General features: G+C 40.3%; 2 protein-coding genes across 5 annotated transcripts in view; one reads left to right on the top strand and one right to left on the bottom strand.

Moving 5' to 3' along the window:
* Positions 1 to 7,482: 7,482 nt before the first annotated feature.
* Positions 7,483 to 24,924, bottom strand: TRMT44 (tRNA methyltransferase 44 homolog). 4 transcript variants are annotated; one of them, XM_061468197.1, is made up of 11 exons: positions 24,431 to 24,924; positions 21,918 to 22,035; positions 20,895 to 21,114; positions 19,868 to 19,936; positions 18,036 to 18,143; positions 16,669 to 16,740; positions 13,225 to 13,331; positions 12,419 to 12,602; positions 11,412 to 11,799; positions 9,845 to 9,961; positions 7,483 to 7,882 (listed from the first exon to the last, which is right to left on the bottom strand). In XM_061468197.1, exons 1-11 carry the CDS (start codon positions 24,858 to 24,860, stop codon positions 7,650 to 7,652), a joined length of 2,046 nt encoding a protein of 681 aa, XP_061324181.1. In that variant the 5' UTR covers positions 24,861 to 24,924; the 3' UTR covers positions 7,483 to 7,649. The 4 variants fall into 4 exon arrangements, with proteins under 4 accessions (XP_061324181.1, XP_061324202.1, XP_061324192.1 ...); XM_061468218.1 differs by lacking the exon at positions 18,036 to 18,143; XM_061468208.1 differs by lacking the exon at positions 16,669 to 16,740.
* A 285-nt stretch (positions 24,925 to 25,209) lies between these two features.
* The window catches only part of ACOX3 (acyl-CoA oxidase 3, pristanoyl), a 32,924-nt gene continuing 32,772 nt past the window's right edge, over positions 25,210 to 25,361 (top strand). Inside the window, exon 1 of the mRNA XM_061468070.1 lies at positions 25,210 to 25,281. The gene's annotated coding sequence lies outside the window, so the exon portion shown is untranslated. The remainder of the gene's footprint in view (positions 25,282 to 25,361) is intronic.

Consider the following 25,361-nt stretch of genomic DNA (forward strand, 5'->3'; position numbering starts at 1 on the left):
AAGCAGCACAGCATCGATGGGTTCGGCAACAGGAAAAGAATCCGACCCAGAAGATGCTGCCCTCACACCGAGGAAATTCCACAGGCCGGGAATTAACTTTTTCTGCATTTTTTTACCGTTAAAATCGAGATCTCATCTATGATGAGACATACCAGTAAGAAACAATGCAAGAAAGGGAAAAACCACCTGATCATTAAAGCTTTTCAAAAAAACAGCAGACTCACTTAAAAGCATTTCCTATCTGCTTAGATTCCAAATACAAGAATACGACTGCTTGGCTAAACTCAATATTTATGTTCACAGCATTATCAGATCATTGCTAACAGGCAATGTGTTCACTATGGGATTTAAAGTCTCTGAAACAATCTGACAAAGCAAACATTAAATAAAATAGAAGGAAAATTAAAAAAAAAATAAAATACCAAAATGATTATGACTATACTGTTCTGCAGTATAACAGGTAAGGATAACAAAGGCTGTACTGGATGGATTTGCTCATGATGCACCAAAGGCCAGTGAAGTCACTAAGGTGCTGCAGAGTAGAAAGCATTGCCCCTGAGAAAGCTACACATTCAGAGAAAACAAAAGCATGATGTACTGGCAAAAAGACAGGCAACTTGAAAACTGTTCTCTCACTATCCTGTACCTGAGAAAAGGGCAAACAATTTTCCCTTCCTCTCCCAGTTTCACGTTTATTCACTGGATTAAAACCTGCTAACACAAAGGTTACAGTTCAAAGCAAAAAGACATATTTCACAGCTGTTGTATCTCTGTGTGCACCCCATTCACAATACTAATTAACACTGAGGACTGAGGACAGTTTCCTTATTGCTACTACAGCGAAGCAATTACCCAAGTATTCCACAGTCAGGGCAGGCTTTCTAGGAGAAGACTGTTTTGATTTTGTGTACAGTGTCTGGCTAGCTGTCAGCAACAAGACTGACTGGCAGCTTGAAGGAGGGTGTTTTCACGGCATGGCAGGAGAGCTCAGCTTCAGCAGTCAGCGCCTGCCCCTTGAGCATCCGCAGCACCACGTACAGGGGAAGGGCTGGATACACAGCTCTGAAAACTAATGCAGATGGATCTGCTCATCTCTGAACAAAAATCTGCCATGATGCTGCTGCCATGTAGGAATCCAAAGCTACAGTCACCCATTTAGAGCTGGTGAAACCTGTTACAATGAAATTGTAGAGGGAAGAGAGGAGCTTGGTTACAACTGCTAAACAGATTTCGTCTGGTAGAATCATAGTAATGCCCAGTAAGAAATAGCTTAAAGGAGTGCCCATTAGAATATGGTAAATGGATACAAAAGCAGTTATGTATTTCTACCTGTTAAATATGGACATTAAGTTACAATACAAAAAGACCTCGCATAAACTCAGCAAGCCCAAATAATAGTGTTCACTCACCACATGCAGAGTCCAGTCATAAAACCATCGCCACATATATACAGAGTCACAGACTCATGAGTGTTGAAAGAGACCTCTGGAGATCATCTGGTTCAATCCCTCTGCCAAGGCAGGGCCACCCAGAGCAGCTTACACAGAAACATGTCCAGGTAGGTTTTGAAGGTCTCTGGAAAGGGAGACTCCACAACCTCCCTGGGCAGCCTGTGCCAGTGCTCTGCCACCCCCAATGTAAAGAAGTTTTTCCTCATGTTGAGGGGACACTTCCTGTGTTTTAGTTTATGGCCATTCCTCCTCATCCTGTCACTGGGTACCACTGAAAAGTCTTGGCACTCACCATCATCTTGGCACTCACCTTTGAGATATTGATATGCATTAATGAGATCCCATCTCAGTCTTCTCTTCTCTAGAGAAGACCCAGCTCTCACAATCTTTCCCCGGAAGAGGGATGCTCCAGACCTCTGATCATCCTTGTGGCCCTCCCCGGGACCCTTTCTGGTAGTTCCTTATCTTTCTTGCACTGAGGAGCCCAGCACTGGACACAGTACTCCAGATGTGGCCTCACTGGGTCAAGTAGAAGGGAAAGATCACCTCTCTCAACCTGCAGGCCACACTCCAGGATATTCTTGTCCCTCCTGGCCACAAGGACACACTGCCGGTTCATAGACAACTCATCATCCACCAATACTCCCAGGTCCTTCTCAGCTGAACTGCTCTCTAGTAGGTGAGCCCCCAACAGCGCTGCTGCCACAGGCTTCAGCAAGAGGAAATGTGCCAATGCCCTGGAGGAAAATCTTATGATGCTACTCACAGGTCCAGCATGATACAATAGCAGAGCAAGGTGACTGAAAGATAATCCTCTTGATAACGTGGGCATTATGCTCTGGGTGAATTCCCTATTAACTGCAAGATTTGTATGAAAATACTCTTCCAAATATATAAGCAGAAATTACCAGCAATGACAAAACACAGTGTCTGACTTCAGTTGATTCCAAATGTTTAGACACTTCAGTGGACACCTGTCTCAATATTTGTTTCAGCTGTCACTGGGTAGGACTGTTACAGATTTTACATTTCATGTGTTGATTCTGAAATAATTTGCCAGTATGATGCCTAAGCAAAACAAAGGATTGCTCACCCTTGTCTTATTTATATAGCTAAAGGTAGATTCCAGCTCATTAAAACATGCTAAGATCACTGAAGGTAAAGAGTTAGTTTGTAATACCCTACAATGGTTTGGGTTGGAAGGGACCTTAAAGATCATCTAGTTCTACCTCTCTGCCATGGGCAGGGACACCTTCCACTAGACCAGGTTGCTCAAAGCCTCATCCAGCCTGGCCCTGAACACTGCCAGGGATGGGGTAGCTAGAAATTTTCACTTAAAACTCTGAATCGGAACAAACAAGCCCCCAAACCCATAAGCAGCAGCCTGTTATTACAAAGCATACCTAGAGGCCTGTATTTGCTGTCAGGCAAGCTAGAACACTTCCTCTAGGAATTGCTCTAAATCTGAGCTAATCATTTGTAACATGAAGTGGTGACAGTAACATCGTAAACAGAACAACCCAAACTGACACATACACAGAAAAGTTTCCTGGTTTGAAATGCGCCAGAAAGAGACTGCTGTGAAGCTATAGGTGGATATTCTATGAGTAAAAACTTTTACTGTATTTTTTTTTCTTTAGGTTTAAGGACCTGATAAAAAACTACAATTCAGTCCTTCACTGAGGCTTAAGGGAGAACATAAACATATACTTTTTGGATCTTATTTAATTCAGAATATTTCTGTAGACTTACTGGAATTGTAGTTCATCTGAAGATGGAAATACAAAATCTCTAGACCCCAGCAGTTCTGGTTCTAGACATCTAACTTCTCTTCATAGTCTCACTCTTGTGAGGTATCTACAATACCACGTATTTTCCCATTATAACCTACATGTCAAATAATGACAAATTAACTAATGGGAAGTGATACTAATAAAGCACAGAGTAAAATGAGAGCATCACCTGAAAAATTCAGACTTTCACAGCATCATAGAATAGTTAGGGTTGGAAAGGACCTTAAGATCATCTAGTTCCAACCCCCCTGCCGTGGGCAGGGACACCTCACACTAAACCATCGCACCCAAGGCTCTGTCCAGCCTGGCCTTGAACACCACCAGGGATGGAGCATTCACAACCTCCCTGGGCAACCCATTCCAGTGCCTCACCACCCTAACAGGAAAGAATTTCCTCCTTATATCCAATCTAAACTTTCCCTGTTTAAGTTTTAACCCGTTACCCCTTCTCCTGTCACTACAGTCCCTTAATGAAGAGTCCCTCTCCAGCATCCCTATAGGCCCCCTTCAGATACTGGAAGGCTGCTATGAGGTCTCCACGCAGCCTTCCCTTCTCCAGGCTGAACAGCGCCAACTTCCTCAGCCTGTCTTCATATGGGAGGTGCTCCAGTCCCCTGATCATCCTCGTGGCCCTTCTCTGGACTTGTTCCAACAGTTCCATGTCCTTTTTATGTTGAGGACACCAGAACTGCACACAATACTCCAGGTGAGGTCTCATGAGAGCAGAGTAAAGGGGCAGGATCACCTCCTTCGACCTGCTGGTCACACTCCTTTTGATGCAGCCCAGGATACGGTTGGCTTTCTGGGCTGCGAGCACACACTGAAGCCGGCTCATGTTCATTTTCTCATCAACCAGCACCCCCAAGCCCTTCTTCACAGGGCTGCTCTGAATCTCTTCTCTGCCCAACCTGTAGCTGTGCCTGGGATTGCTCTGACCCAGGTGTAGGACCTTGCACTTGTCATGGTTAAACTTTATGCTTGAACCCCTTGTGGAGCAAGAGCTTTGTTATCAGGAGAGAAACTGATTCTTACTCTGTATAGTACTTCATCGCTAAAGCTGAATATTGTATTAATGCCATTTTAAGCATGTGGGTCACAGAGAAAGCAACAAGATACAGAATTTAGAGAAAGCAGAGCTATTTCACACCTTCAGCAGTTACCTTCACATTTAAATGCTGAATTATATAAGGCTGGCATTTAGATGCAAAAATGTTCTCTTACCACTTCTCCAAACAACAGGGAAGTTTGTGTAATTATAGGAGATTTGCTGCCTGGCTTGCCACCTGCAGGGATGCCAAACAGGAAGGGGAACAGCCTTTGTACATCTGCAACAATCTGTGCGCTGGTGAGTTCAGAGACAGTAGGAGGCAGGGTACTACAGTATCATTGTATGCTACACTAGTTCTGATAGCATTGCAAAAATAATAAAAGAGGTAAAGCTAATTCACTGGTCTTATCTTGTGTGCATTTTTGACTTCAATGAGTCAAGCAGGTATTTCATTCACCAGTTATTGGAAAGAATGACGTGAAAAAAAAGGCACAACCAAAATACAGCCAACCTTCTTCCAAATTCTTAACCCTGACTTCCTGCAAGCCCATCTGAGAGGCTCCACAGGTGAACTCTATCTAACTCAGGAAATGTTTCAAGTCAAACACATCCAACCCCAATGTGAATCATTAGAGAAGACCAATGACAGGAAAACAATTGAAAGTCTGTTTTTGCTCTTTGCACCATCTGGAAGCAATCTCCATATGCAGATAACATGAACTTAAGTTTTATAGGAGCCTTCTTCTTATCAAACATTATCAGTATGTTTACCACAGTAAGCATCATGGGGAATTCTTACCCTGCATGTAGCCAAATAAAGGCTAACACAAACGACTTCACACTTGATTGCATGCAAGTTTATGTAATTCCATGGCTGTTCTCAAATCTGTCCCCTCAATAAGCTATTTTCCTGAGTTTCCTATACCAGTAAGAAGACCATCAGCTGTGTTCCCTTACTGTGCTGCCCTGCTTCACAGAAGTTGCAGTTCATCTGGCTTACACTATTCTTTCCTTTTTTTCCAATCACCCTAACTGAACTACACCCGATTTGCCCCTTACCCAAGGGTTTATCTTCTTTTTGAAATGCCTAGTGCTAAATTCAGGACATGGTGTGCTGCTTTTGTAATTTTCTTCACAGTAGCTGGTATGGGGTTATGCTTTGGATTTCTGCTGGAAACAGTGTTGATAATTTGGATGTTAAGTTATTGCTGAGCAGTGATTACACATCATCAAGGCTGACTGGGTTTCCCATACTGCCCCACCAAGTAGGCTGGGAGTCCAGGAGGGGACACAGCCAGAACAGCTGACCTTAATGGACGCAGGAGCTATCCCATACCATATGGTGTCATGCTTGGCATATAAAGCTGGGAGAAGGAAGGGAGGGACATTCAGAGTTACACCACTTGTCTTCTCAAGTAACTGTTATGCATGCTGGAGCTCTGCTTGCCTGGAGATGGCTGAACACCTGCCTGCATGTGGGAAGTGGTGAATGAATTCCTTTTTCTACTTCACTTGTGCATGTGGCTTTTGTTTCACCTATTAAGCTGTCTTTATCTTAATCCATGAGTTTTCTCACTTTTACTCTTCTGTTTTTCTCCCCCATCCCACTGGATGTTGGGTGGGAACAACAACAGTGAGTAAGTGGTTGTGTGGGGCTCAGTTGCTGACACACGGTCCAACACTGCAGACCAGAGGCATGGGGAAAGACTCAGAGCCCACCATAGCTCCTGTGCTACCTGGCATACTGCATAACATGGTCTGTGATCCAGGAGTAAGGTACTGCTGCACTTATCAGGGTCACTGTTATCTATCAAGAGCTACTGCTTCTTCCAGGAGTGCAAAGAGAAGGGAGAACATGCAACACTTCAGACGTGCTCCTGGCACGTCAAACACATTCAGACCCTGCTTCCTCTGCATACACTGGACTGGAACATGTTGGATCAAAGTCAGGGTGTTAGAAAAGTGGCTTTGGAATGGTTTTGAAAGGTGTTCATAGTGTCATCTTTCATTTCTCCTCTGCTTTGTCCTCAATTATTTCATTCCTTTGTTCTTCAGATTCCCTGAGCTCTTACAGAGTTCTCACACAGCTTACTCATTCTTATCCCTAGACCTCTTTGTCTTGCAATCCATTTCTATGTCATTGCTCTCACCTCCACATTTCAGATACTGAATTTTAAAAGTACTTTGCACTTGACAGATATGAATTATGACACTAGTTCAGTGACTGTTACTGGGAAATAATTAGGATTTCTGCTAAGTTCATAGAATGACTTAGGTTGGAAGAGACTCTTAAGGTCATCAAGTCCTACCATTAACCCAGCACTGCCAAGTCCATCACTAAACCATGTCCCTAAGTGCCACATCTACATGTCTTTTAAATACCTCCAGGGATGGTGACTCCACCACTTTCCTGGGAAGCTTATTCCAACAGTTTAACAGTTCTTCCAGTGAAGAAGTTTTTCCTCATATCCAATCTAAACCTCCCCTGGCACAGCTTGAGGCCACTACCTCTTGTCCTTGTCAGACTTGGGCTCCAGACACTTCACAAGCTTCATTGCTCTTCTTTGGATGTACATTTAAAGTTAAGCCTTTTACATAAACTAACAGCAAACCATCACCCGCACAAGGTGCTAAGACATTCCTCTGTTATCCGATAAGCCAAGCCCTTCCACTCCAATGTTACTGTTACTCCTTACTTTAAAAATAAGAGGGAAAGCACAGGATGACCTACATAGCCGTAAAAACCTACATTTACTGTGAAAACTTTCACAATGATTTCCCAGGAAGTTATTCTTCAATTTAGCACTGATTTTGAATCAGTATGGAAAACATGGACTAGAGGACTAGGGCCTGACCAAGAAACAAAGGATAACATGTAATATTATATCATAGTAACAGGGAGAAGACGCTGTCAGGTCAGGAAAGTGAAATCTCACCAGTTTGACTGATAGAGCCTCTGAGTCATAAGAAATCACAAATACTCCTGGACAATCTAGAAAAAAAATCAGCTGATTTTCATGGTCTGAAAATGATGCATCATGTACATTTGATCTCATTGAGGATCATGAAGAGTGCCCTAGGAAACAAAGCTTTTAAACTTTTCAACTTATACAAATGCACGCTAGTCAAGCCGAAACAAAATCCAGAAGTATTACATACTTTACTACATACACTTCCCATGTTAATGACAAAATAAAAGAATGAGAAATGCAGAACTTGTAAATTAAATGGAAAATAAGATGCATAGGAATTGGGAAACCCCTCCATACTGTACAGATCTTCATGCACTAGGCAGTCCCAAAGTCAGTCACATATTTGGTTATGTACATCAGCTTAAACATAAGTGGCGGCATTTTATTACTGTATATTTTTCTTCTTTTTAATCTTCTGAGACTGCCTTAGTTCCTCAGTCCCATGAGCATACGGGCAGGATTCAGAAGGCAAAGAACAACCATCAGGATGATGAATGAAAAACCAACAGAGACGTGTTTTAAATGCTTCAGCTGAAAGGCGGCGCTTCACTTCAGGCTTAGTTTTCCTTGACGGTTTCTCTTTTCTCCAGTCACGAATATGAACTCTCCCATTTAGAACTAAGATTCAGAAACAAACAAAAAGCAGCTGTGAATAGACAGCCATGGGAATTATACTGGAAAAAATGCACAGTGACAGCCTGTGAATAAAATATATGTTCTACAAATGGATCACTCAGGCAAAACCAAACGTGCCACGTGCACAGGAATGGAAAGAACTATGTAACAAACCAAGATGATATAGACATGGTCTAAAGCAGAATTGATTGTTTTCCCTGTGAGATGCTTTATTGTGATGCTGAATAGTTTGAGGTACCTTTGTATCAACTTTGTAGACGCTTATTTCAAATACAGCAGTTAGGATCATGTAGACTAAAATCCTCTGAATTTAGACTGCAAATCCTGACAAAGGAGTTTCAGCTTCAAGAACTGTAATCCTTCCTGTGTTCAAAGTATCCCACATTTGAAATGTGATTAACAGTAAAAATCTAGTAAGAGTTCTATTACTTTTTCACTACACAGAAATGCTTTTGCAAAGACAATGGTTTACTGACCCAAAAAATACACTGCACCAAGGAGATGAAAAGTCTAATCCTTCATATGAACCATCAGGGAATTATAGTTTGCCACTTTGTGCACTCTTTTAATTCATCTGCTGCATCAGGACCATAAACTGCACACACACGTTTGGGAACCTTTGCCAGTTCCTTAAATGTGTGAACAAAACAGAATAAAATTTAAGAGAGAAAGAAAAAAAAAAGATTAAAAACAACAGTGAAAATGAGGAGGGAAGAATCTGCCATTTCTAAGTTGCCATGCTCTATTTTCATATTCTGCTTCAATCATACCTTCTGTATTACACACTTGCATCAGTTAACTGACACCATTGTGCATTCTGATAACTGCTATTCCAAAGGTAACAAGTCAAATGAAAGCTTAGTATCACACATTTAGGCCTGGATGAAGTCATCCCTCAAGGTTTCCCTGTGATACACAAATTGATCTGAACTCATACAAAGGCAATCCAGGAGTGCGTTCAGCTTTAACAACTCTCTCAAATGATGAAGAAAAATGAGCAGATCTAGTGCTATTTATGATCAAGTGTATTTTTAACTAGAAAACCAGACCTGTACTGGACAAGATGCCAGATCAAAAGAAACTGCCACAGATCAGCCACTCTAAGCCCCTTTTTGTGTGTGTGTGCATCCGTTTTCCTTAAGTTTAAAAGAAATACACTTTAGAAAAAAATGGCAAAAAAGCTGCAGCCATGTTGTTCTCTGTTGCCTTTGGCATGAGCAATGTCCTCATAGACCACTTGCTGATAGAAGTCACTTGTTATGGTGACATGGTGAAGGAAAGAATCAAACAGTCCCTACTGAAGCTCCATGGAGCTTCCATGTGATGTAAATTGCTAAGAAAGATATGGCCTTAATCCTAGTCTTTCTTCAGAGGTAATGTGCAGACAGCATCCATACCTAATTAAAACGCTCACTCCATTTAACAGGTTGTAAATCTATTCTACCTATCCCTAACGACAGGGAATCCAATTCAGACACATAATAAATGCAGTGTGACTAGCTCAAAGCAAACAAAAAATAAACTCCAAACAAAACAAAGACCCCACAACAAAACCCTCAAAAAATCCAAACAAATGAAAACACACACCAAAACCCACACAAAACACACCGCCACAATGGGGAAAAATACCCCAAACATACAAGCAACAAAATTATTGACAAACCCAGGCAACCACAGAAACTTGCTACTGAATTCTTTCTGCCATGCCACCACAGTCTATGTAAGCACATCAAGCCTCACAGTTAACAGATTCGCATGAAGACTGGTTTTATTTTGTGTCAGCACTTACACTGTGGATCTTGATAAGGCCAGACAGATATTGAAAGTGGTTAAAAAAACAAAACCACCACCACAGTAATTTTCCAGTTGTGTTTAACAGCATACAGAGGAGACAAAATAAATTATTAAAGAAAACCAAACCAAAACTAAACCTCACTTCTTTACCTTCAAATACTTGATGATTGTTCTTGAGAAGTGTCTGCAGGCCTCCATATTCACTCTTTAGCCTTTTTAAAGTCTCTTTATGTAAGTGTTCTGCTACTTCTTTCAAGGAAAGGCTTTCTGCAATAAATAATGGTGTAGCTATTGAAATGTATACATATGTAGAAGTTAAATTTTCTTAGGACTTTATAAGTTAACGATTATGAGCAGAATCTATGAACTATTTACCAGTACTGCATCAACTTTGAACTCCTAATATTATGTGTGATACAATTTTATATGTGTATTGTCTGTAAAATAGCAGGTTTCATTCTACAGGACTCAAGTCAGAATTTCCACAGTAAGGAATTTTTTATTTTCATCCTTTTTTTGTAGTACCAAGTAACCTTCATTGCAATAAGCACTGTTTACATGCACATATTTAGAGAAAAGAGAATGACTCAAGGGATATCCTGTAACAGTAACATACGACAAACAACAAGTAAGTAAATAATAAAAATGGAGAAAAATGGAACGATGGTAGCGAGAATGCTTATAAAATTAACAACGTCTGCTCTTTTTCTTCCTAAGACTAAACTAAAAATTCCTAATCATGTCATAATCAAATGGCACTTCAAAGCACTTCTTACACGATTCTTACAAAATTATAGCTGTTATGATAGAAAACTTACTGTTCTCCACAGATAGGTGTATATGTTCTGTTTTAGTACAGAGGGAGGAGCTGTGGGTTTGGTTTGGCTTTTGTAATAAAAATTGATGCAGGCCTAGTATTTAAGTGTAAAGCAAAAAAACCCACACCAATTCCAAAATATTCCTATAAGAATATATAATTCTTACAATAACTTATAAACTTATGCTTTATTAACATCCTAGTGTGCAATAAAACATTGCAGAATAAAAAAAAGTGCCTTTAATTGCTACTGTACTGCTCATGGTATTGCCTAAAAACTATACCTCGCTTGGGAGTACTGTGTGACGTTCTGGTGTCCTCAACATAAAAAGGACATGGAACTGTTGGAACAAGTCCAGAGGAGGCCATGAGGATGATCAGGGGACTGGAGCACCTTCTGTATGAAGACAGGCTGAGGAAGTTGGGGCTGTTCAGCCTGGAGAAGAGAAGGCTGCGTGGAGACTTCATAGCAGCCTTCCAGTGTCTGAAGGGGGCCTATAGGGATGCTGGAGAGGGACTCTTCATTAGGGACTGTAGTGATAGGACAAGGGGTAATGGGTTAAAACTTAAACAGGGGAAGTTTAGATTGGATATAAGGAGGAAGTTCTTTACTGTGAGGGTGGTGAGGCACTGGAATGGGTTGCCCAGGGAAGTTGTGAATGCTCCACTCCTGGCGGCGCCCAAGGCCGGGCTGGACAGAGCCTTGGGTGATATGGTTTAGTGTGAGGTGTCCCTGCCCATGGCAGGGGGGATTGGAACTGGATGATCTTAAGGTCCTTTCCAACCCTAATGATTCTATGATTCTGCAATTCTATTTTAGTAAGTTTAAAAACTATGTCAATGCATTGGAAAAAGACATCCTCTACCAGCAAAAGATAAAGAAAGCAAAGACAATCTCACCTCCTTGATTCCAGGTATTTGTATTTCGATCACGCATATCAGAACATGAGTTTTGGGAGGTTGCATTTAACAGCAAGTTTGCCACACTGAGAACCACATCATCTACAAAATCCCGAGGGAGGGAAGCACAGTTTCTGATTTGTTCTACTTTTTCTCTGGGTTGAAATCCAGGCATCCAAATTGTACCAGCAGTCTTAGTCTCATTTTCAGGAAGTTCAGAGCTGGCTTCTTTGCACACATCAGAGTGGTCCTTATGATTACATGCAACTTTTCTGTTACACATGAGCAGAGCACAGGTCTGATGATTATTAATATACTGTGTTATCTGCTTGTCAATCAGAGCATGTTCTGCAGGTGGATAGGTCCTGCTTTTTCCAATAAGGCTTACCTATTTAGTAGAAACAGATAAATAACTATTTAAACAGTCTCCCATACACACGGCCTTCCAACGTGCACATGTCTTACACACAGGCTTCTAAATCCACCTACAGGAGATATCCATTCAAACTCAATGCTCATTAACATCTGAGGGTTTCTTGATTTTAGTCTCCAAATATTGGTGCCACAGAAGAAATCCAGTAATCAGGCCATAAGCCATCATGCCACAAAAGCACAGAGTAAAGATTACTTCTGGCCCTCAGATTGTTTATAAAATTAAAGCTGGATACCTCTTCCTACTCTGAGGACATTCCACTTTGAATTTCATGGACATGAAAAACAGAAAAATTAAGTTCAAATAATGCAACACAGGCAGCTGGGAAAATTAAGTAAAAAAAAAAAACAACAACAAAAAGCTTCACGAGTTTTCCATCCTGTAGCCTGGCAAAAGAAATAATCATAAAACCTTCCCTTTCTGAGTATTTATACTATCTCTGCAGAGCATACTGTCTCAAGTAATGCAACTGATCTTAGGACAATAATGAACAAACATCCGTATGTTTCAGACAGCTAGCAGCTTAAAGTAATAATAATTAAAAAGACAAAAGCCCTACATAGTCCAAAATTACCCTCTTTGTTGATGGAATTCTAAGGCAATCTTCCTCCACATTAAAGCCGCATACAAATCCCACTTGGGCAACGAAATCAAGATACTCTCTGTACTGGGTTTTCTTGCTTTGTCTTCGGCTGTATTTTCCATAGAAATCAAAGAAGCAACAGGGCAGCACAAAGTAGCGACAAGAATAGGAAGACCTACAAGAAGGATAACAAACTCCTGAACAGAATGTTGCTTCAGGGAATGCACATATTTAACAAATAACCCATTAGATACAATAATGGGAATTTTCATTAAGTGACAGCTGCATGAAATAGTATTTATATTTCCCTCTTGTAGTAGATCTATTATCAGAATCAAAAACACTGTTTCACAAAGTATTTGCTATAGCAAATTACTGCACCAAGTTGGGTTGCAAGACTACAGCTGCAGATATTAAGCTATTGCAGCTGGTTGCAAAGGGCACAATGGTTCAAAGTAAGGAAGAACCAACAGCAATTTTAAAAAACAAACAAATAAAGAACACACACCCCCACCCCCCCCCCCCCCACCACAAAACCAAACAACAGATTCACATCAGTTCTGAGGTTTGAACTTGGAAAGCAAAATGCTGTACTGAATTCTATAAGAAAGTAAACACTACATCTGTGCTTTTCCACAGGAAATGAAATTATGTAGAAATAATCAACTGCCATCAAAAGCAGCAAGGAAAGCAGATGTGGCTGCAAAGTAACAGTGTGCACCAAGCCCACATATGTAATTATGCTTTGGTTTGTTTGTTTAATTCCTTCCCTCGCACTTCCCTCCCTCTGAAGATACCTAGCTGCAATTACAGGTATCCATGGTGTTAATTCATCTGAATGATTTCCTATGAGCCAGTCAGTGTCTGGAAAGAGATGAGTGTCACCTGGCATGATTGTAGATTCCTAAAAAAAAAAAAAAAAAAAACCAAACCAAAACCAACCAAACAATACATTTAATGAATTATATTACAGGTTCCTTTAAATCCATTTTATTTGTTAATAAAAGAACTAAGCAACAATATAAAATTATACAAGCTTACAAACACAAGGTGAATGAGAACCACAGACACCAACGTTTTTCCTCAATCTACAATTTTGCCAGGTTGTAATTTGTTATAGCTATAAAGCAGTAAGTTAGTGACACTGGTTGGACAAAGAGTGGAATAACAGTTTTGGTTAAGGTACCTGGCACCCTAAAGATGGAGTCTTGGGTGACATGGTTTAGTGTGAGGTGTCCCTGCCCATGGCAGCAGGATTGGAACTAGATGATCTTAGGGTCCTTTCCAACCTTGACTATTCTATGATTCTATTAAGTATCACATATTGGATTAGGATTGCTTGCCGTTCTCCTTCTGTTGCATGTATGCATGGACTTAATTTGGCAGAAAGCCACTATTTGGTATGTCTTACAGACCTAGGACTCACATAGCAACTAATCAGAACACAGCTTTACTATTACCTTCTTATTCACAGACTCTTCCCAAATCAAATCCTAATAGACAGAACATCACCCTTCACACCTAATAATTCACATAGAAGAAACCTAACCCAGCCTAACACTTGCCATTCCACACCCTGCTGAGTTGCACCAAAACTACCTTACGATACATGCGAAATCAGGAGCAAAAATAGGAAAAAATAGGTTAAAGAAAGAAGGTTTCTTTGGTGGGCTTTGGAATAGTATTTTGCTTCATGGAATTTCAATATATATGGATTGAGGAGGCATCAGCACAGAAGTCTTCCCATCACAGTACTGACTCGCAGAATAGTTTTCATACCTTGAACCAAGTTCAGCAAAGAAAGCACTTAAAAGATTTTGATACTGTGGAAGTACACATACTCTTCTGCAAAACCCTGTATGAATCTCAAAATAATTATGTGCAGATTTGAGAAAAAGTTTTAAATTAACTCTCCAGAGATCTTTAGGAAAAGCCCTGAAAATGATGCCCATACTCCTTCTATAGACAAAATGCATGTTTTACGAGTTCAAAATTCACATGTATACACAAAGTAGCATCTATATAGGAATTAAATAAAACCACCAACCAACCAAAAAACCTAAACAAGACCAAAAAACACTTACTAGAGAATTTCAGAAATCTTAAGACTACCTCGATTACACCCCAGTTTCCCCCTTCAGAAAGCACTATGTTAGGTGTTTTAAGTATTAGTATGGTGTATTACTGCTCCCCTTAAATACAATGTCTAACCATTTTTATTTACGTATATATACGTTTAGATATTATATGTAACATTTCTTTTTGTCAGGTTAGTAGATGTTAAATCAAATGTTTGGTAAGATTTTCCTATAGTTGATTAAATAAATTACTCCTACATTACTGTTCAGTTTTGATTGTTCAATTTAGGCATAGAAGAATTATCAGTGCCACACTCCACATTTTGACAGTGACCTGTAATCAAATTTGTATTCACCATGTCTGACAGCAGTTTGGCAATGTGTAACGCCACCTGTTAAATTCATTTATATTGTTAGTATTGGCAGTGAGTGTCACAGATGGCAATATTCATCCTGCAACTCATGCTTTAAGTAAAAATCACAACTAAATTAGCTTTGAGGTTAACAAAAAGCTGTGAGTATGTGCTTTCTCTGTCTGTGGTTCCTGTACCTACTGGAGCCTTGAAAAATCATTTCACCCTTCCTGTTTGTTATATAACTCCTTCCCTCATAAATTAGTACTTTCTTTATATATATATATATATATATATATATATTTTGGATATATTTGTTTTGTGTCTGGATTTTTCAAGTGTTCTCTGAAGTCTTTTTTTTCTTTTAAAAAAGACAAATAACACATGCCCTTTTGTATTTTGCTGCCTCATGCTGCAGAGAGGGACAGCTGATGCTCAGAAGTTTCCTTATGATTCAAGAAATATGAGAAACTGTAAACAGCCAGACCTCAATATGAAACGAATGTCCAAAATTCAACACTCTCCATAATACTGAAACGTGAGCAGAAAAACAAACCTATAAAACAGGTTTAGTATGATCAGAACATAATATAGTGTAACAGTGAGACACTGGCACAGGTTGTCCAGAGAAGTTGCAGACGCCTCATCCCTGGAAGTGCTGAAGGCCAGGCTGGACAGGACTTGGAGCAATGTGGTCTAGCGGAAGGTGTGCTTGCCCATGGCAGAGGGTTGGAACTGGATGAGCTTTAAGGTCCCTTCCAACCCAAACCATTCTAGGATTCTATGATTCTGTAACACAAATGAAGGCTTACCACAGCTTGATGTTTCAGATTGTTTCTTGAAGCCTTGCAGTACAATCTGCTTGCAGAGTGCTGCAAAGGAATCTGTCAGTTTTGGCAATCTGCACCCAAAATGGCAGGGTGGCAAAGAGGAGGCTGCACAAGGCTGTGAAAGCTCCACCTCCCGTCTGTGAAAACTGCTGCTCTTTTACTGATTTAACACAAAATGTTAGCATTCAAAGATACCTTGAATTAACTTTTAAACAAAACTACTAGAAAACTACAGGTGGAAAATTCTAATATATTTGACGCTGCCAATTTTTGAGAGAAAAGTGAGGAATTTCAGGAGTCTAGAGAACAAGAAGCCATGAACCTCACCTCCAAAGGGCAACTGTTCATCAGTACCACACTTTGACAAGTATCTGACCAAGAACAGATGGAGTTAGTGAATACTCCAATGCTCACAAAAATGCTAATGTGGAACTTGAAATGTAATCCCTCTTTCAGACTCATTTTCCTGTTCATTTTTTTATGAAGGCTATTATTGCTATTATTTACCGTAAGCTCAGTACAGAAGAGATTGGCTCCTCTGAGGTTCAACAATTTTGTCCCCAAAACAGCACATAGCACTAGAAGGTCAGAATCACTTTCAAGAATAAACTGTGCACAACTCTGGATATTAATACTTTTTAGGAGGTAGAGTGGTAGAAACAAAGCTGCTTAATACTGATCTTCCAGTAAAACCAAAGATTGTTTCTGGTGTGCATGTCTGTATATGCAGAAGGAAATCAAGACAGTCTTAGATGAAAAATAAGGAAGTTGCAAATATACAAGTATTGCTCTCCTAATTCCCTTAACGATGCACAGTCCCACAAGATATATGGGTGTCATCATCCCAAACCCACAGATCACTTTTAGAGAACTGTCTGCAACCTCATTTGTTTGATTACATTTGCATCAACACAACCTGAAGCAATGAAGAAATGAATAAAGTTACAAATCAGTAAAATTGACATACATTTGCATAATACCTCTAAATGAGTTCCTGATCCATACATGTCCCATATTTTTCTTCTCCTCACATCAATTCCTCTACCTGAATGCTGAAATATTTGAAGAAGAAAAAGTATCATTTTTAAGTACTACATTTAGCAGAAACTGTCAAATAGCCTCACTAAATGAATTAATACTGACTTAATTCATTCATACCACAATTTAGACACATAATGAAACACAGCCTCACCATTTTGGGTAGAAGCTTTTTGTTTGCTTTTAAAATATCAAAACCTATCCCGAGGCGAGTATTGCTGTATCACTCACAGGGCTCAGGGAAGAGGGCTACTCTAAGCAGTTCTTGCTGGACAGACACCCTTCAGCTACTGAAGTCAATTAGCCTGCTGGAGTTCAAACACACCTTTCCCTGTGTGAACTCATGAAAAGAGGAAATAGGACTGGAAACTAAAGCAAGACCTAAAAATGCATAAGTTACAGTATTTGAATTTCAATAATAATGTGCAGAACTAACCAAAATCAGGTACCAAGTCTCATAAAACTCTCACACATGATTTCTTGCCAGTCAACAATGTCTGTCAGTGCTATAGCAGTGATGACCTAATGATGTACGAAAAGAAACCTCCACAGGTAAAACAGTGGTTTACAGCAGATCAAATTTTTCTGGCTACACAAAGACAGAAAACTTGTGCTAGGAGAACTTGGGACTTCTTCCTACTGCCAATGACATCTATTGATCAAATAGGAGGTAGTAATTTCCTAAATTAACACACTTTAACATGTTCTCCCAAAAGTGGAAAATACAATTTTCTGAAAGACTCAACTTCACTGGGTTTTGTTCAATCTCACTTTCTTTGCTGTTTCAGAAACTATGCCTCAAGCAACTAAATTCTGCTGTTGCCACATTTTCACTCCCTAAAGCACATTACATTGATAGGCATTTTCACAATTAACAGATCACAGGATTGTTTCTAAAGATACAGAAAAACATTTTTAGGGCATGACAAGTAGAATTCAATTCCAATAAAATTAAGTTCATGGAAAGCATCTTGCTAGAGAGAATCTCTAGATTAAGATTCCCCATTCCTTTTTACTTTGTCTAGAGCATAACTAAATTATGTAATCACTTTTTATTTTCCCTCTTAGTGTCTCACCTCTGAAAACTAGCCTGGAATTGAAGTGAATTACACTAATAAGAACAGATAAATAAGTGAAAGGTTTCTGAAGCTCTGCTAGAATTTTAACCTGGTAACTAAAGTGACAAAAGTCCTATTTTAGCAACATGAATTAACAATTTTGGCTATCTGCATGCCAGATAAAAGAAAACATAACAAGACTACTGATTATCTCTGGGTTTTAATTATTATTTAAAAAGCACTCTATTTACCCCTTCATTATTTAGAATATGAACCAGCAGACCATTTCCACATCCAAGATCTACAAATGACTGTTTCTTAGTCAACCCTTTTTCCTTTCTCTCTTCTTCCCAAAGAATCTAAGACAAGAGAAGAAAACATTTTAGACTTCTGCTCTCATCTCTCCTGTAAGAAAGCAGCAGAGGTTATCGGAAATTAAAGAAGAAAGCTTGAAGAGAATGCAGATGTGACAGAACATATTCCCTGTAGTCACAGAGGAAACAACTTGATACGTGGGAAGAAAAAAAACAAACAAACAACAAAACCACAAACTTTACAGAGAGGGGCAGTAATTATGTGATCATCAACTGACAGAATAGTTAGGGCTTAAGATCATCTAGTTCCAACCCCCCTGCCATGGACACTAGACCATGCCACCCAAGACTCCGTCCAGCCTGGCCCTGAACACGTCGAGGGATGGAGTATTTATCACTTCTTTGGGTAATTTGTTCCAGTGGCTCACCATCCTCACAGTAAAGAACTTCTTCCTTATACCTACCTTGCACTTTACATATGTAAGTTTAAACTCATTACCCCTTGTCCTATCACTAAAGTCCCTCATGAAGAGCTCCTCTCTAGCATACTTGTAGGCACCCTCCAGACACTGGAAGGCTGCTATGAGGTCTCCATGCAGCCTCCTCTTCTCTAGGCTAAACAGCCCCAGCTTTCTCAGCTTGTCTTCATATGGGAGGTGCTCCAGCCCCCTGATCATCCTTGTGGCCCTCCTCTGGACTTGTTCCAACAGTTCCATGTCCTTTTTATGTTGAGGACACCAGAACTGCACACAATACTCCAAGTGGGGTCTCATGAGAGCAGAGCATAGAGGGGCAGGATTACTTCCTTTGACCTGTTACCATGCTCCTTTTGTTAGGATATCATTTTGATACCATGCTGCAGCCCAGCACACAGTTGGCTTTCTGGGCTGCGAGCATACACTGATGGCTCATGTTCAGCTTCTCATCAACCAACAAAGTATCAATCATTTTCTAAGCGCTAAGCGCATCCTCCAATTTCTTCTGAGTCACCTGAATTTGAAATTAATCAAGGCTATACAGCCCTGGGCTAGACTGAGTGTAAATGTAAAGTAACTTGCTAAAACAAAGGCAGCCATAGACAAACAGAGGAAGTGGCAAGTAAACTTCAACAGTGTCTCTGTAAGTAACACCACAGAAACATTTATATCCACTGTATTAAAGAACTGGTGGCAGAGCTGAAAATAAAACCAAAAATGTTATTTGTAATCAACTGGCTATATATTGGCACATGTAACATTTTTCCAGTACCTAAAGGGCACCTACAAGAAAGATGGAGAGGGACATTTTACAAGGACATGTGATAGGACAAGGGAGAATGGCTTTAAATTAAAAGAGAGAAGATTTAGGTTAGACATTAGGAAGAAATTCTTTACTATGACAGTGCTGAGGCACTGGCACAGGTTACCCAGAGAAGCTGTGGCTGCACCATCCCTGGCAGTGTTCAAGGCCAGGCTGGATGGGGCTTGGGGCAACTTGGTCTAGTGAAAGGTGTCCCTCTCTGTGGCAAGGGGGTTGGAACTGGATGATCTTTAAGGTCCCTTCCAAACCAAACCACTCTACAATTCTAGGATTCTACTGAAACCCATAAACTCCACATCCTTTCTCCCAACATCTTCCTTTTGCCTTGTATGCCTGTAATAACTTCAGGTCATTCTATTTAAAAAAGAAATGCAACAAGTATAAAATGAAAATACTGATTTTCTGTAGGATAATTCTATTACTGAGCAACAGAAACTTATAGAATAATCTTAGGGAAGGCAGTTCCCTACCAGCAAGTAAGTGGCAATGGCAACATCTTCATAAACAAATTTCTCAGGATCTGTCACTTCAGGCCACACCTTCAAAAAAACAAGAGAAAAATTATTTTCTGCACCATCTGAAATTACTTCAAAAAGTGCTCAACCTGGATACTCATCCACTTCAACAGGTTTCTGCACTTCACGAATGCTGTATGTTAATCTCATTTAAAATATACAGAAAGAATATAAATAAAGACTGTCTGACTTTGTGAGTCACACAAAAGAATTGTGGCATAAAGAATGTCTACTGTCATCCAATCAAGTAAACAGCTACAGCTGCTCTGTAATAGAGCATGCATCCTTTTGCTTGACTCAGAAGAAAAATACTTGTATTATTCCTGAAACACTGATAACATGAACATTTGCAAATGTATTTTCAAAACATAATAGACATAGAATTATCGTGGCACAACAGAACATGAAGAATCAAAATCTGAAGTAGGAAGACACAAAGTATCATCCCTATTTTGTGAATGAGAGAACCGAAACAAAGATTAAAATGCTCCAACACTACACTAATTTTATTGCAAAGCTAAAGACAACCGTTACCTTTACCCAGAAGTCCAATTTTCCTCTAATTATATCTTTCTATTAGTGTAGAAATATCAACAATAAAACCTTTCAACATTTTCACAGTATGTTTTACAAAATCATTTCCTAATTTTTCTTGCTTGCAGCTACAGTCTGGTGTATAGGCATTAATTCATACAGCAATCTTTCAGCATCCCCAGGGTAAACAATAATACAACATTGCCCCTCTAACTGAAACACACACTAACATAGCATCCAAATTTGAGTAAGTTTAACCTATTTGCTATCCAGAGCTGCTTCCAGACTAAGCTTTTGGAGAAGGAAGGGCTTTATGCTTTCTAGTGTGAATGACTTCATATTTAAATCCACTGCTTGTGGATTTAGTGAAAGCAGCAGCTTCACTAAAACTACAAAAAATATAAGAAAGCATAGGAAAACATATTAATACTGCATTTACTAAATTTACCTTTACCATCTCCTTGTATTTTTCTTTAAGGTCTTGATAAACCTTGCTGTATTTTGCTACAGAAATGAGTGAGAGTGTACTTTTAAACTCACTGGGCTTTTGCTCCACAGACCATTTAGCCAATTTGGACAAAAGTTCATTTTCAAGCCATGCTAGTTTGGGGTATGCAATTCCATCTGAAAACCAGTCTTCTGGAAATGGAGCTACAATAGAAACAGACCTTTAAAATAAAATAAGAACTTCGTATAAATACAGGTTATTTCATAATTTCAGCTACCTTAGAGAGAATACAATGATTAAGTGGATTAAAAAAAGTCAAATCAAAAATATAAAAGTAGACTGGAGAATAAGAAAATACATAATACACAAAACCAAACAGTGAAGTTACTGAATAACGGAACAGTCTCCCCTGAATTTTGTTAGCTTAGTATCTGCCTATTCAAACACTGCACGAGACTTCTTGCTGCATTTAACACATAGACCAAAGTCTCGCATATGATGAAAAACCCGATGTAGCAAAATGTCCAAACACTAACTAGTAGAAGTGAATTAATAAAAGTTTCATGAAAACAACAAGAAAATTTAGAAGGAAAATATATCAGTTGGTATGTTTGATTATTTCATCATCTCCAGCTTTACTCATATTTCACTAGAGCTATGCCTGCAAATGCTCAGGACCAAACTGCAATGGTCTATGTTTCAATGACTGTAGCTCAGTAAACTCACAGCAGTTCTAGTCTGACCCTCAACCTTATCAACACTTTCAGAACCTGAGCTCTCACAGGCATAGCTAGTTCCTCACGATCAGAATACGCATACTTTTTTCTACACCCCACGAGTACATTCAATGTATACATTCAAAGTTGAAACAGATTTGTGTTGTTTTGTGTATTGTAGATGTTTAACAATCACTACTGTCACTTACTTAATCAAGCAGGAAATTACCTAGATACCAATACTAAAACATGGTGTGATCCTTGCCATAACTCAGGGTTTGCTTCCTCTCTTGCCTCCAGCACTTACCATTCCTCATCTTTTATGTACACAAGTTGAATTTGATAAATATTGCACTTTTTAATCTTGTATTTTCCTTCACTGTTTTCCTCCAAGGGCAGAAAGGTCACCGTTCCATTGTAAACATCTGAAAAGATACATAAATAGTGATAGGTTATCCCATGGTTCAAACCATTCTTTTTAGCACCAAAACAAACTTTTATCTCTTTTCTATATTAAGTGCAAATTACTGAAGGGATACCTAGGACAACACATGAAAAATCACAGTGCTAAGAATAAATCCATTTCTTGGTGTGCCTGACATTTAAAACTACTATCCTGTTTGCATTCCCAAAATTTAGCATTCTGCTGAATAACATTTTCAGAACATCCAAGGCTGACTGCCGAGACTATTTTCTTTAAACCTATTTCAATAAAGAAAAAGCTAGACAACAAAATTTTTCTGCCACAAAATTGGTGCCTTCCCCTGCCCCACAGTGAATCCAGAATCCTGGGAAGCACATCACAAATTAACTGAAACCCCAGTATTAGATTAATAAAAACTAAAAAATATCAGTTCAGCATTACTAATTAATATTATTAATATCTATCATTTTTGCCATGTTCAAGCATGGGATCTATTTATTGTGTGAACTATTCTACGATTATAATTGAGCAGAGATACCTTCCTCACTGTCATTCAGCTTCTCCAAACAGAGTTCATGGATTAAGGCACTGTAAAAACGACATTATCTATCCCTAAATTAGTATCTCATAACTCTGAAGGCAGATAATCTGATAAGATCTGGTTTTAGGTGAAGGTGCATATATTATGTTAACATGTTATGTTCAGCAACAACACTACTGATCTTAACAGTATCAACCACCTGTAGACTAAAACGTTTTTGTCCAGTGACAGATTCTAAAACTAGAGATTCTGGAAGAGTTGAAATGGGCTGACAAACAGCTGGCAATGCACTTGAGTGCCTATATTATATTTCAAGATACTCTGCAACTTTGCCACATTTCATTCTTTAATATCAATCATACACGTACTGTAACTAACCCCTACACAATTAAAAAGAGAGACTGTGTCTTTTTGAAATAACTTACAAATAAAAAGGCAACTGCAGCAGAGCATGAATTGCATGATAAAGCCTAGTACTCACATGCTACTGATTTATCTTTAATCTTAATAACTTATTCCCTATATCCTTCCTATAAAGTGACTGTAAAAGCATTCACTTTTACATATTTTATGGCACATATGTATGCATTATTGCTTTATAAAACACTTGCAAAAATCTTTTTAGGTGTTTATCCAGGGTGACTTCTCCAGAATACCTTGCTCTCATTTTTGAAAACATCCTGACAAATGCAAATCTTCAAACCAAGAATGCTGCATTGGCTGAGTAATCAAACTTCAGTGGACAATTTTCTGAGACAGGAAATGATAAATTAGCAATAGAAAAAAACATTGTGTCTTGGCCCATCCTTAGTTAATTCCCTCTCTTTCTTTAAATTTTACTTCTAAATTTGATTTTTCCTAATTAAATTACTCTCCCAAGCTTTTTGTTACAGATAGGCTCTCTAGATGTAGCTCAGGAACATCTTAACATCAAAAGAAAAAAAAACATACACTTCCTTTTGATTTGAAGGCATCAGAGTCAGAATTATAGGCCCCAAGAGCATCCCATAAATGACTACAGGTCTTTCTGAATTGTAAATTTCATTGCTTCCAGAATTCTGATTCTTTTCAAAGCTTTACTATAAGAATTTACTCCCCATCCCTACTTCTCCCCAAATTTATCTTAAAAAGGTGTCAACTTCTACCTTATACGTTTCTTAATGGTAGGATTTACTGCAGCATATTACCATCATACAAGGTAAAAAAACAAAACCAACCCAACCCAAACAAAATATTTAGCTTCATCTTTTAAGCAATACTAAGTAATAACACAAACAGCTCAGCTTGCTCAGACAGGTGCCACAGCTGCCTGCTTTTTTCATTAAGTGCATTTCTAAAGGCTACCATCATTAGGTGTGCACCGCAAGCAGCATTTTTTGTATGGGCAGATTACTCAGGGCAGAAGCACGCAGGATGACAGCCCTTCTTGCTTCTTCAAAGAAGACAAAAAGATGAGCAGTCATCTACACCTCTTCAGGAGCAGAGTACTTAGCTTCCCTAAATGCTTTCCTCATCTCAGCAGCACCTTACACATAACACATTAGCTCCCCCTTTACTCTGCCTCCCTAAGGCTGTAGACGGGGTTGTTTAAACAGGAGTCCTACAGGTGTTTGGTCTCTGTAATTTGCATTTCAACTGTTCACACTTCCCAGCACTACAGGAAAAAAAAAAAAAAAAGAGGTAAAAATAATATCTAAGCACACGACAACAAGTCTGCACTCTCACAAGTAGGAACAGAGCGGTTTTCATCTGACTTGCGAGACAACCTCGGCCGGGCCCGCAGCAGACACCGCGCTCCAGCATGGCGGTGGCCCCGCTGCCCTCCGCCCTCCCTCGCCGCCGAGCTCCCGCTCACCTTGGACCGCCAGCTCCTTCATCGGTGGTGCGGGCGGACCGGCGGGGCGCGCCCGGGGCAGCAGCGTCCTCAGCACGGCGCGGAGCTCAGCGCGGGGGTCCGGCCAGGCCCAAGGCGTGAGAGGCGGCGGCAGATGCCCGTGCTCCGGTGACAGCTGGGCGCAGACCTCCCTCCAGAGCCGGCCCAGCTCCGCAGCCCCGGCAGACGCCACTCGCTCCCCCTGTTCCTCGCTTCCCCATACGGCAGCGAAGGAGGACGACTCTTCCCCGCCCTTCCCAAGCGCCACCGTCCCCTCCACCTCAATGGCGGCGCCGCACAGCCGCCTGTTGGCCACCTGCGGCTTCTCCAACCAGACACGCACCGCGGCCCAGAAGCCATGAGGCAGCGCAGCCCCGCCATCCCGCACACCCACTGCTCGCACCAACCCCATCGCCCGCCCCGCCGCCGCCGCGGGGTAGGAGGCGGAGCGCGTCGCAGGCTGCTTCCGTCAGTTCCTGAGGCGGGGACAGGGACGGGGACAGCAGTAGCACAGGTAAGAACGGCGTCCTTGTCGCCCGGGTCGCGGCGTTGAAGCTCAAGCGGCGCGGCCGCGGGGTGTCCGCCTCCCGTTTACCCTCCCCGGGAGCCGCAGCGGCTGCCGTGTGGGACGCGTTAGGTAACTGCTGTGGGTGCTGCAGGTGGGAGACACGGGGCTCCGTCCTTGTCCAGAACGAACGTGGGCTAGGGCACTTACTGTGCTTACAGCGTGTGTTTGAGGGAGAGCGGTATCGTTGTGCTAATGGCTATGGTACATCAGCCTAAAAACACCTTCTTGAAAGCGGACTCAAGCTGGTGAGGCACCCATCTGCCCGGTGCTAATGGAAACAAATCTCGGTGCGTTTTTCGTAGTAAAACCGGTGCATTAGGTGTTAGTTTTCTTTCTGAGGAGGAG

This window comes from Pezoporus flaviventris, unplaced genomic scaffold (assembly GCF_033815535.1).
Source record: "Pezoporus flaviventris isolate CSIRO_AGI_PZ_B2104156 unplaced genomic scaffold, CSIRO_AGI_Pfla_v1 ptg000002l, whole genome shotgun sequence".
Classification (NCBI taxonomy): domain Eukaryota; kingdom Metazoa; phylum Chordata; class Aves; order Psittaciformes; family Psittacidae; genus Pezoporus; species Pezoporus flaviventris.